Source organism: Limanda limanda, chromosome 2, assembly GCF_963576545.1.
Source record: "Limanda limanda chromosome 2, fLimLim1.1, whole genome shotgun sequence".
Taxonomy (NCBI): domain Eukaryota; kingdom Metazoa; phylum Chordata; class Actinopteri; order Pleuronectiformes; family Pleuronectidae; genus Limanda; species Limanda limanda.
This window is the reverse complement of record NC_083637.1, coordinates 28,803,244-28,816,663: the sequence shown is the minus strand read 5'-3', so window position 1 is coordinate 28,816,663 and position 13,420 is coordinate 28,803,244. Positions and strand designations below refer to the sequence as shown.

The 13,420-nt window shown below is 41.7% G+C and overlaps 1 protein-coding gene across 1 annotated transcript in view; it reads left to right on the top strand.

The window, feature by feature from the left end:
* The window catches only part of kcnq5b (potassium voltage-gated channel, KQT-like subfamily, member 5b), a 110,840-nt gene that overhangs the window by 74,687 nt on the left and 22,733 nt on the right, over positions 1-13,420 (top strand). The window contains exons 2-4 of the mRNA XM_061092228.1: positions 5,345-5,435; positions 6,337-6,463; positions 12,546-12,721. Coding sequence (XP_060948211.1) covers positions 5,345-5,435; positions 6,337-6,463; positions 12,546-12,721 — 394 coding nt within the window. The remainder of the gene's footprint in view (positions 1-5,344; positions 5,436-6,336; positions 6,464-12,545; positions 12,722-13,420) is intronic.

Sequence of the window (13,420 nt, the reverse complement as noted above, 5' to 3'; positions counted from 1 at the left end):
ATTACATTTTTACTTCAGCATTAGTTATTATAGGTACATATTTGGCTTTTTCCATTGCAGTTTTGTCTGTGAACCCAGCATAATATCAAAATGTATGCAGTGTGAAATGTGAAAAATGTACAGTGACTGTTTAGGTTGAAATTACATATTCTATGAGTCAGCTCTGCTCTCTAATGATCAGTGCTGCTGCTGCTGCTGCTGCTTCTGGGCACGGCAGCTGTTTCTGATCCTACAAGAGCCTCTATCCTCAATGTTAAAAAAAATCTATAAAGCCTCATGTTTGTGTACTTCTCATTGAAACACATAAATCTGTGGTGTTGCCCCCGGGCAGCCAGGAGCAAATGAAACTCACCAATGCCAAACTATCCCTGCAGTCCTCTGCATTGACGTCAGCACATGGCAGGGGAGGAAACTCATCCGGGCAGCAATATTGAGGGAACTGAAGTAATGTTACCCACTCAGTTTCCAGTTTATTATATACACCTAGCTAAAAGGAAAACTGTCTAATACAGCAACTCGCCCCTACAACAAGGTTATAATGTTGAGTTTTTATTGAAACTGGTTTAGGGAGGTGTTGATATAACTTAATATCGTTTGGGACTGTTATTGAACTTTATTGCAATTTTACATACAGATGATTCTGTTATTTAGCCTGCATTAGTTTTGCCTATAGGTGTACCCAATAAACTGCCAACTGCATGCAATGAATACAACTAATCCGTACATGATTACTGAAAACAAACAGAGGTTAATGAGCCCAGCCTGCATGTACATAAAAGATAGAGATAGTGAAACTTTACATTTAAATGTAGGTTTTCTGCTGTATGAGGGAAAACTGTAACTTGTATTTGAAATCAACAAGATGCCTGTCATGAGTTCAATTTGACGTCTATTCCACATATTGCCCACCCGTCATTGGGCTGCAGAGAACTTGCTTTTTAGGCTTTTTCCTTAATCCAAACAAGATGCCATTGAAATGTGTGATATTTACGTTACAGCATATTTCTTTGTTTCTTTTAACAGAGCCTCAAGCGTGTCAAAATCCCCGTGAAACTTTTTTCGTTAAGTGGATCAGATCAGACCCTGCCGCATTATTTGATATGCAGTGTGTGTCGCTGTGTTACCGAAACAGTGTGATTTGCACGTTAAAAATCCTCTCACACCAACAAATGAAACCACCAGGCTTCTTCCAAACACCTCATTGTGTCAATAGGCAGACGTCAGGAAAATCCTTGCTCCCGCTTTGCAAGTTCATTTGCACTCGTCTAATCTCCCAAACACATTCCGCCAATTCTGCTCTCTCTTTCAGTGCCTCTTGCACACTGAGATGCATCGCTGTAATAGGGAAGGGGACACACACTCAATGTTCTCCCACCCCTGCCACTGCTTCTTGACAAAGTAGACTTTGCATCCCTGGCTCAGCCTTTCAAAGAGCCCCAGTGTATTATGGTAATTGTTCTGTCGTCTTTGGTCTCGTAGCATCTCTCTCTGAGCTTTACAGTCACACTCATTTCCCTGCTCACTGTCGGCACAGTGTCTCTTTACACACAGCAGCTGATAGCTTGTGTAGAACAACAGTACAACAAGTAACAACAGTCTAACAGTGTGTAGCACATGCCTTAAATATGCACCTCCCCCATGTAAAGCCTCTGAAATGTGCTGAGTTCAGTGACAGAGCCTGTCGCTGTTTGAATACACCAACACCATGGTATCTGAATGTGTAGAGTGCATTAAGATTTGTAAAGCATGACTGACTGTGTGTTGGAATGTGAACGCTTGACCTCAAAAGAAAGGTCAGAGGTCAGGAGGTATAAGCCTCAGGTCACTGGAACCCTAGGAGGCAGTGGATCAACAGGGGATATTTATGTTGAGGCCATTGGTGATGATGGTTTTATAGTTGATTTTTTACTAAGCTCTTTGCACCTGGAGATGAATTGTGATGGCTGCGATGCTGAAAAACGGAACAAAAATCTGATCTTGTAGCTAGATCTACTAATGTGTGCTTTTGCCTACAAGAGCTGTTCAGTAGTCAAATAATACAAAAATATTGGTCCTGGACATGTAAAAAACAAAAGCATAAACAAAAGGAAACCTAGATACACAGTAGGTTATTTTATAAGATAATTGGCTTTAGGCACATCTGTTTAGCCTCATCTCATTTTAAAGCTTCCAAAACAACACAAAGTGACAGTGACAGCCCCCCCTTCACCAGACCATGAACTCTGACCTGTATCCACTGACATGGTCTAACATTGAATCTGTGTTTCACTTTCCTACTACATCTATTTTGACCAGGTTTTAGGCACATCATCTACAGTTTGACTCCCAGCCTTGTTACATGTCATACATGTCTGTCCTCGTCTCCTGTCTCTCTCTCTCTACACTGCTGCACTTTTAAAAAAAAGCTAGTTGTCAATTGATCAACAGAAAGTAAGTCAACGTCGATTATTGATAATCAACTTATTGTTGAAGTTGTTCATCAATGAAGACATTTTCTGTTTTCAGATTCTGAAATATGAAAATTTGCTCACAAAGGAAACATATACCAGACAAGTTGTACATTCCATGAGTGTAATGGATGAACCAGGGGCAAATCACATAATGGCCACCTGCTGATAAATGTCTATATATAATGGCATTTTTTTTTTACATATTCAAGTCCCTGTGTTATTTTGCCCAGGGCACTGTTATTTACAGTCTAATTTCTGTTTCTGTTTCACAAATGACCCGAGAGAAGTTGTCTCTTAGTAAAATCTCACAGTACCTGGAAATAAAACCTACGGTTAAATCAGCAACACAGTGGTTGAATCAGGTGTGGAGGCAGACTTTAGTTTCAGGACCATGGACAGCTTCAGAGGACACATCCACATGTCATAGGAGACAAAGCTTCTTCTGTAGTCTTCTGGAACCCAGTCCGTTCTGATGATTACAGCCTCATATCAGTATCATGTGCAGTTCATAGCTGTTTTTAATGACTTGGTCGTTGTTTTGTCTGTGTTTTTGCATCTCTTTATGGTCACTTTGCATCATTTTGTGGTCTTTTGTGTCAATTTACGTTACGCTTTTTGTTCCTCTTCATGATTGTTTTATTGTCTTCTGTGTTGTATGTCTTACGGTCATTTAATTGACTTTCTATAAAGGAATGTCAAGAGTCACACTAATAAGCTAATTAACTATCCCCTTCTGAGTCTTGCACTTTCCACCAGGGGCCTGTGCCATCCCCCAGCCCTCAGACTCCACTAATGAAGAGGATCCCAGTGTAAGCTGCACAGTCTGGATCTATGGACATTAGTTATTAGTCTTGCAACTCGTTATTCAAACAAATCAATTAAAATATGCAAATGTGCACAGCACTTAGCACTCAGTGGTGCTGGTTCTCTTTCTGTTTGTATGTGAGTGGAGGAAAGGGGACGGTGCATTTGAAAGACATGAGTGGGTGAGTGGGCGGAAGGAGAGTGTGTGTGCGTGTGTGTGTGTTTGTGTGTGTGTGCGTGTGTGTGTGTGTGTGTGTGTGTGTCAGCTTTATTTTGAGCTGGTGCTGCACAGATTGAACACTGTGAGACACTCCAGATGAAACCTGTGTGCTCTGGGTGGAGGGCATCCTGACACACAGCGACCGAGACCGGCCTGTAACACTAGTTTATGGAATTAATTAGTGAACTCTGCTGAGAGCTTGATTTTGCTGTCAGTGCTTTTCAGTACTTGTCTGCTCCATTTTAAAGTACATTTATTGAAAATGGAATCTCATGTTGGGCTCTGGATGAAGGGAGTTGATTGTCACTGTGTAATTTTCGGTCTGACAACCTTGTAAGTGCGAGAGGCGTAGGTGTGCCGGTGACAAGGAGCTTGCTGTTCAGCTGACAGCAGCACAATGCTTGTCTCTAGATGTTTTTCCTCCAATCAAAATTACATTATTCAAATCTTTGGAAATGTCAACAGAACAAACCTCAAACTTTAACTTTGAATTCCCTCTTAACCCCCAGCAGCTCTTTGCATGCGTCGGGATATAATGACATAACCATCCTGGCAGCTGTGGAAAATGTTGACCTCCGTTTGGGTTCTCTAGAAGTCAGGGAGGGTCCGACTGGGGTCAGAGCAGCACAGTCCTGTACTGTACCCAAGGCTATGGGACAGTGACCCACTCTGCACACCCACCATTTTCACACAAGCACCATTCAAACACGGGACATCCTACTGAGTTTTGTAGTATTTTCAAGTTTGAAAGACCTCCGTTCAACTCTGTGACGATCTGGGGTCATGATTAGGTCAGCACTAAGGGGCTGATAGTAAGGAGTCCCCGGTCTCTACTTCTTTACAGCTGTGCAGATGGACAAACTGTATCATGAACAGCGAGAAGAAAAGTATTATATCGAGTAAAACCTCCATCAAAATAAGAAATGGTGGAGAAATAAAGCATTTTTGAAGACATCATATTCTGTATCTGCATAAAGTTCTGTTCCATTGTGACGACGTTATTGATAAAGTGAAAGTTCTTTACCCACAAAGACCCCTACAAGTTAGAGCTTGTCAAAAGTTCTCCAGATTGGATTAGGATTGGGTAACTCTGCATGAAACCTGAAGCGGGTTGTGTCTGCTCACTGAATTCTCTCCCTGGATGGCAGTTTAAAGAAAGTACAAACAAACTCACACACTTCACACACACACACACACACACACACACACACACACACACACACACACACACACACACACACACACACACAAACACACACACACACACACACAGCCCTTCGAGCAGTTGTTGTCCAGCAGGTTAAAGAGGAGCTCCGAGATGATAAAACACAGATGCGCTCTCACCATTTAGCATCGAGACCCACCATGACTCTGAACCCCATGTTCGTATTTCAGACAGCGATGTGTTTCTGGAAGTGATGGAAACAAAACATGTTAGGGTAATGGCTTCAGTTTCCCTGTGGAGGCAGCGCAAGTCAGAGTGTGGAAATGGTCGGATGTTGCTTGTTTTCCAATAGCCACAGTTTCATTGCTTGTTTCTTGCAAATCATTTTGCACAAACAAGCATGAATAACTTGATATCTCAGGAAATTGAATAATAGCTGGGCTCATGGTTCACTGCAGAGAGGAAATAAGTTCTGCGACTGTGCTGCCAGGTTGTTCATGTACTGGTTTTCCTTCTACGCCAAAACGGGTTCAAGAGTTTGTCACAGAGGAAAATGCAGAGGATGAGTCATGTTCAGTTCTCAGATCAACAGACCAGCAGAAATTATGTTTCGACCAATTCCAACGTCAGATCATTGATGTCCTCCTGTTTGATGGCAGTTTTGTGTATGAGTTTTGTTAACTGTTCATTTTTCTATTCTTCCAGGTTCGTCTTGGTGTTCAGCTGTCTGGTGCTCTCCGTTTTCTCAACCATCCCAGCTCATCAGGACTTTTCCTCCGACTGTCTTCTCATCCTGGTGAGATAATGGAAAAGCATCAGAGCAAAAATTTCTTATTTTACCAAATCTTTGTCCCTAATTTTGCCTTATCCCCTTTCGTGTTTATTTTGATCGCCATTATGGTAGGTATACGAGAGTGCTGGTTGAAATTGCAGAACAGAAAGCGTTTAGAAACTGTGTTTCTATCACATAATGTTTATACTGACAAGATATTTGTTCAGAAGGTCAAGACACATAAGCCTTATCACCATTGGAGTTCTTGGGAATTCAGGAGTCAGGACCAAAGAATAAAAACAATGACTTACAGCGCCTTCACACCTACTTAGTTTGGTGTGGAACCAAAATAGCAGGCATGAAAGGTGCCCTAGACCGACCGGCCAAAATGTAGTCTGATCAAAAGAGGTGGTCTCAGCCTGGACAGTTCAGACTTTAGTACCAATCGCAGAAAGTTTAGTCAGCATTAAACAATAGAAGGAGAAGAAGAAGTGGGAGCAGCTCACAGAATTGCCTGTTGTCTTTGCCACTGATGATATATTGATTGAACGACGAGGACGTTGATGTAGTGACACCATAACCATATTACAGTGGCAATGAAATGAACAAATTTAACCTGTTCATTCATCTTCCCCCTTCAGATGGAAAAAAAAACATTTCTGCGCATCCTATTCAAAAATGTAAGCGAATTCATGAAGCGGCAGCAACCATCTCAATAATCATTTCACGGTGCTGAATGCATCTGTGTTGTTATCTAATGGAATCTGAATCTGTGACTGCGTGTTTTGCCTATTCTCAGGTACTTTGTCAACCTGGTGACAAGTTAAATGACACAACATTATCATAACATGTGATGTTGTATTCACTGACTAACCCATTAAGCCTGAAATTGAGTTACTGTTGTTGTCTGTGTCCGTGTGAACAGGAGTTTGTGATGATTGTGGTGTTTGGGTTGGAGTACATAGCCCGGATTTGGTCAGCGGGATGCTGCTGTCGCTACAGAGGCTGGCCGGGACGACTGCGCTTCGCCAGAAAGCCATTCTCTGTGATAGGTGAGTTGTTGGCGCAAGATTTCCCTTGTTGAGTCTCTTATTGTGATCACACACCACTCTGTTGCCCTCAACTTGCCCCCTAGTGGCCTGAAGTTCCCTTCTCTCTGAACACAATCTGATGTTAGATGTAAGCATGGTTCCACTGCACGACATTGACATGTGTTTGTTTGTGTCATTTTCGGTTGTGGTCAAAGATCATAAGAGTCGAGAGAATTTATGTGATGAGCTTGCCATAAACTGCCTGTTATTCTTTCCACTGTTTAGACATGGATCTCTCTGCTGCCTCTTGGTAATTACAGTAGGATGCTCGAGGGAGGGAGCGCAGGGCTCGGAGGTCAGGCAGGGTGCCATGAGCTCCTGTCGTCACACTTTGTTACGGCTGCTGTTGTTTGCCAGCGCTGAGGGAATGTGGGCAGAACAAAGGGGTGAAAATAAAGTTAGAGAGTGTGACGGAGAGTGTGAAACAATCAGAGAGACGATGGGAGGAAGTGAGAAAAGGAACTGAACTCAGAGCACCTGAGCAGAGGAGAGACAGATGGAGGTGATGCAGGTTCACAGGATGATCTGTCCCATCATGCGTTTGTGGCTTTGACAGATAAACCTAATTAATACATTTGCTTTAATTAATGAATTAAGTCTATTTAACAGTTATTTTCCTGTGTTCTCACTTTCCTAAAGAGAGAAACTGTGTCATTTTGCTGTTATTATCTCTTTTTGAAATATTGGGTTTGATTTTTAGCTATAATTCTATTCTATGACATTTGAAGGACACTACACATCAAGAAATTACAACCAAGCACAAACAGTTGTTATTTACACATGCCCTGAAGACAGTGCAGATAGAAGAGCATCATGTGATCTTTACTTGAACTTCACTTGACAGTGCTGTTGTGAAAACATTATGACATGATAATGTTAAGAGGATTCTGCTCGTCTTTCTGTTGTCCTCAGACTAAATGGATTCCTCTGGTCCAAAAGCTAGTCTGGACTAATCATGTCATGTTTGTGATAGTACCAGTAACCACACTGACTGTACTGCTGTTTAAAAGCTTGAAGACTCATTCCACCAGATCAAGACATTGCAAACATTTTCCTTCACACTTTTTCTTAATTTATTTCCAGAATGCCTCCAAATAAAACAACCTCCTTTGCATTGTTTACGTGCAACAGAATAATATCCAGTCCACTCAGCAGATTTGTCTGACCTCTAAACTGCATCTCATGGTCTTCATCAGCCAATGGAGGAGTCAGACCAGCGCTGGAGTAGCTCCAAATGTGGCTCAGCCGCCTGAATTAGTGTACTGATGAAGTCAATGAGGTGTGGGTGAAAGCTCAGACAAAGCCAATAAGGGGAATTTGAGTGAATCTTTTGTTCATTTTGTTCGTTATTTTGTGAGACAATAATTTACTATTGACAACCTTATTACTTAAAACGTTCATATATCTAAAACATGATCAGAATTTCTTCTGTGTGAGCTGCCTTTGGCAAAAACGATGTATGAATTTTAAATATTCATATTTCTTAACGGTAGATATACCAGATTCAGGAAAAAAAGTTTATTAATGGCAGGTGTTATTCTCAGTTTCTTTTAAAACTTGGCTGGAGGAGTATGGGTTATGTTACTGACAAAGTAATGCTGTCCAAAGGAAACTATTTCCATCATAAAGTAAATTAAGAAAAAAACTTGTTCTACCAAAATATCACATCAGTAATGTGACCTACTGCTGTGCTGGTCTGTGCCAGTGCGTCCTCGGAGTCCCTGAGGCTCTGTGTGTTTCTGCTCATTAATGTTTCACTGTAGTGTCTTATACTAAAGGGAGTAATACTGTACATATCTGAGTCCATGAGTGAAAAGAATTAAGTCAGGATATTAAAGCTGACATGTCACTGCTGAATGCAGGTTGTTTGTCCACTGGAGTCATGTAAAGCCCATTAACATTAAAATCCTCCCTTGTGGACAGAGAGGGAGATACACAGGCAATGACAATGACTTCTGCTGCATCCAATTCCCATCATTCATTCAGACCTGTCCTTAACAAATGTGTTTGTAAATGTGGTGAGGTTGTGGATGGACTGTGATATTACACATTTTCTTCAAACAGGATTGTTGGATTTCCCCATTGGGTTCTTCCACTTGAAAATTGGCCTGCACAGAACAGACCATTTGCATTTCATGCTGCAAATGAGGTTGCATCTCAAATCCTCTACATTCAACGGAAAACTGCTTTGAATTTGTATTGTATTTTGTAGCTGTTACTTTTTAACTGAATATTTTTGCCAGAATAAATGAAGTTCCTTCAGAAATGATGACACAGTCAGTGTTGGGAAGGATACTTTCAAAACGTATTCCGTTACAGAATACAGAATACATGCACAAAAATGTAATCTGTAACGTATTCCATTACATTAACTAATCTGAGTAACGTATTCTGAATACTTGGAATACTTCCGGTTTGTATTGCATTTTTTAAGTGTATGATTGCGGCGTTGTTATAGTCAGGGGAGCAGCAGCAGTTTAAACTCTCTCTCCACCGATGCTGCGGGCCCTCTGGATGTCCGGCTCCCATCCACTCCCACCTCTGTGCGGGTCCTACCGGAGGCCAAGGCTGCCTCGCGCCGTGCAGCGATCGTTTCGGCGTCACGTCTATTTTTTGCGCTTGACACGAGCATATCGCTCCAGGAAACACACTGAAAAATGATTTTAAACGATATTGATGACATATTTTATATGATATAAATGATAAAGCATGCATCCCATAGTTTGTATTCCCCTTCTGTTGTCCTGGAGTTTTAAATTTACCAATTTGACCGATCACATTATTAAATGCCCCCCTCCATACAGACACACAAGCAGTCATAAAGATAAAAAGAGAGGGGGGGGGGGGGGGGCGGAGAATACGTAATTTACCCTCGACACCCGACATTGAACGGAGCAAACAGCGGAGAAGTTCTTGAAGATGGATGAAATTAAATTGGGACGCTGTTGCAGTTAATGTTGGAGCAACAAGTGACTATATGCTTTTATACTACTGGGTCAACGGGTGATATTATTAGCGCTGCCCGGCGCTTCAGCGTCCGGTGTGAACCCGGCGTGCCTCGCTGGCCTCCTGCAGAGCCATGACAGCGGAGCTCTGGAAGCGCAGGTCGGTCTTCTCTCACCAGGCGCTGGAAGGGCAGCTTGCGGATCAGCAGCTCCGTAGATTTCTGGTAGCGACGGAACTCTCTCCGAGCCATGGTCCCGGGCCTGTAACGGTCCCGAGCCGGTCGCGGTGAGGCTTCTTCACGCCGCCGGGGTCCGGGCGCTCTTACGGCAGCCCTGGTCTCCAGCTGCTTCCTGGGGGCTTTGCCTCCGGTGGATTTACGAGACAGTGATTAAACTCGTGAAACAGAGAAGTACCGTCATGTAATCCACTGATTTCAACAATGTAACTGTATTCTGAATACCATCTATTTAATTTGTAACTGTAACGGAATACAGTTACTCATAATTTGTATTCTAAATACGTAACGCCGTTACATGTATTCCGTTACTCCCCAACACTGGACACAGTATGTCAGGAGGCAGCTTGGGAAATCAGTACAGCACCTGCAATGAAAGTCCCTTGATTTGGAAACAAGTAGCTCAATGTTTGAGCTATTTTTAATTTGCTCCAAGCAGAGTTATTTACTTGTTTCTTTTTACTTTACTAATTGTATCTCACAGTAAAATTCTCATATTTCAAAATATGTAAGTTCCAAATTGTGTTCTTCCTTTTGTTGTTATAAACAGAACTTGTGCTCAGAAATGTTCAGTTTGCACTTTCCTCATAAGAGCAGTGGATTTCTAGCTCACGTGAAATTGGGCATTACAAATGACAAGACTCACTACGAAGGTTAAACACAAGTTTTTTTTCCAGTCATTTTCCAGTCATGGACATTAACCAAGGTTCAAGGTTATGGTCACAGGTTCACAATGGATTTCTCTCCACATTCATTTAAGTGAGGAACAGATTGTGACGTGTTTATTATTATTTGCAAACTCATTCACTTCACACAGGAAAAAAATCAAACCTACAGAAAAGGAGAAATGCTGATTGCCTGACTGCAAGGCCAACATTTAAAAAAAAAAATAATAATCCTCATCACCATCACCATGTTTGAAGCTGTTTGGTCCTTGCTAATTCCTGTTTCTAAACACTGCTTATTAATTGTATATATTACAAGAGTGTCTCTGACTGCACTTTAATAAAGAAACAATATTGATGTTGCATTGTGGGGAAATTCTGGATTTTAGTTTTGCTGAAACACCTCAGACTTGTCCCCCTCTGCTGCACTGATTTCTATTTTATATGTTTCCGTGGCTGATTAAGCAGAAACAGTTGCACCCTCAACGACTTGTTGGGCTGAGCAGGTTAACTCGCATGGTTACCCACGACGACCACCATCAATGAGAGTGAACCCTGCTTCAGCCCAGCAGGTTCCCGGGGCACATCCATCCCCTGGGTGTCATTAATGTATTTTTGATGGTGTTGCTGCTGACTTTCCCCCCTTTTCCCTCTCTGCACCGTGGGTCAACTGGTACATGATTTATAGCAGGAGTCATCAGCCACACCTCGGTCAGCACTTTCTCTCAGGAGCACGACTCAGGGACAGGGTTTCACATGGCAAATGAAAGATCTGTTTGTGAGCAGAGCAAGGAAGGGAGCTTGTCCGTGTTCTTTGTGGGTTTAACGTTATTCATTTGTTCAGTGTAGTTTTTGTGTGAACTTCTTCTGAACAAGTCTAATCTGTGTGTGTGTGTGGGCGCCTGCCTGCCTCTGTTGATGTTTGCGTTTGTGTTTGCAGAACTAACACAGTTAGTTTGCACTTGCCATGTTCTTATGAGAGATTGAAGAGGAACTCATATGAAACCCGCAAACCATTCCCCTCAGTGTTATGCTGTGAGATCTTGATCATTTCTGATAGATATAATACTCTGTGTGTGAAAAAAATATTCTCGAGGGAGCAGTGCTTCAATTACATCTCCCCCACTGTTTCCTGTTTGTGTCTGCTGCAGATCGATGTTGTAGCCAGGCGGCTTGCAGTGGATATAGGAAGAGTACACAGTGCATTCATGTACTGTTGATGCCGACAGCAGATTATGTCAGCTCCAGTATTACAGAGCCTTTGTCGGGATGGTTTGCCAAAGTGAGGGGTGACAGCAGTGAGATGCTCTCATGCTCTCATTAAGCCACTTCCACATATTCTGACCCCAAGGCTGTTTAAAGACCAATGGCCACATTATTACATTTCATTATTAACTAGAATAGCACTCAGTGGAGAGTTTAACTCCATCAAGGCACAACAGTACTCTGAAATTAAAACAAGCCTCACAGCTAAAGCCACTTTACAATTGGTATAGTCACAGGTTTTTGGCCCTATTTTCTACCACAGTAGCTGAAAAAACCCAAATCCCAAGGAATCCAAATTTAAATCCACTAGATCCAGATTTTCCTTACAAGAAATTCCACACATTCATCGATACCAACCCCCCAAACATAACAGATTTTTTAAAATGAAGATTCTTGAATTATTCTGATCCGGATCTGCACAAAGGTTTTATGGGTTCCTCCTTGACCAATGCTGCATCCTTCCTACAGGTTTTGTGGTAATCCATAGCTTTTGGCAATCCTTCTAATAAACAAACAAACAAACAAGATATACTTGTCTTAAGGTTAGATCTCGACTCCTGTAACAAGTTATTGTTTTTTTTTTGTTTTTTTTTTGCTGTCATGTGCATAAGCCTGTGCAAACTATTTGATATCTTAGCTTTATTTTTTCTTAGCAGGGATTATTGTTATTAACTAGCATTTGAATGATATAAAAGAAATGTAAGCATATGTTATAGTGCTCACATCATAATAATAATTTATTTCCACCCGACTTGAATTACAGAATTATTCACAAACAATGCAAGAAGAAGCTCGTTATTGTATCAAAATAAGTCTTGATCTATAATGTGATTTCAACATTAATGGCATTTTACGTCATAAACAGAGCATACAGGTTGATTCTGATTGCATCTTTTAGTAAGCCCTTGTGTGTTTCCTCTCTGCCCTCCAGACATCATAGTGCTGATAGCCTCAGTGGCGGTGGTGTCGGCAGGCAGTCAGGGCAACATCTTCGCCACCTCGGTCCTGCGTAGCTTGCGTTTCCTGCAGATCCTGCGCATGGTGCGAATGGACCGAAGAGGTGGTACCTGGAAGCTGCTTGGATCTGTGGTCTACGCACACAGCAAGGTAGACTCACACCTAGGGTTGCAAAATTCCGGGAATATTCAAAGTGGGAAACTTTCCATGGGAATTAACGGGAATATACGGGAATATACGGGAATTAACGGGAATATACGGGAATATACGGGAATTAACGGGAATAAACGGGAATAAACTGGAAATGTTGTGGGTAATTTATACTAACTGTATTTACCTTTTCATATACAGACATAAATATAAACATTTTGTTTTGTCATAGGCTGATTTGAGCCCTGAGGAAACTTTGGGCACTTGACTATATGCTTCTGCATCGTTGTGTCATTCTTAACATAGGTCTTTGCACAGTATTTGCAAATGTACACAGCCTTTCCTTCTACATTGGATGAGGTGAAATGTCTCCACACATGAGATAGTGCACGTGGCATTGTTCTGTAGAATAAGATGAGAAAAAAGTTTGTAAAAAAACGCTAATGCAATGCCAGAGATATAAATAGTTGGCCAAACAATTGGAATCTTCTGTAAACATATTTTACAATTGATGGATAAACGTATGGAAATAGGCTAGATGAACAGATGAACAATCCTCAATCAGCATGCTAATATATTTTCCCCAGTAATATCATCGAAACTTACCTGACTAGTCCTGCACACTACAGCAGGCCTCAATAGCCCTGCTGTAGAGTGAAGGATGCTGGGAGTTATCTGTGCATGTGATGGAAGAATGCA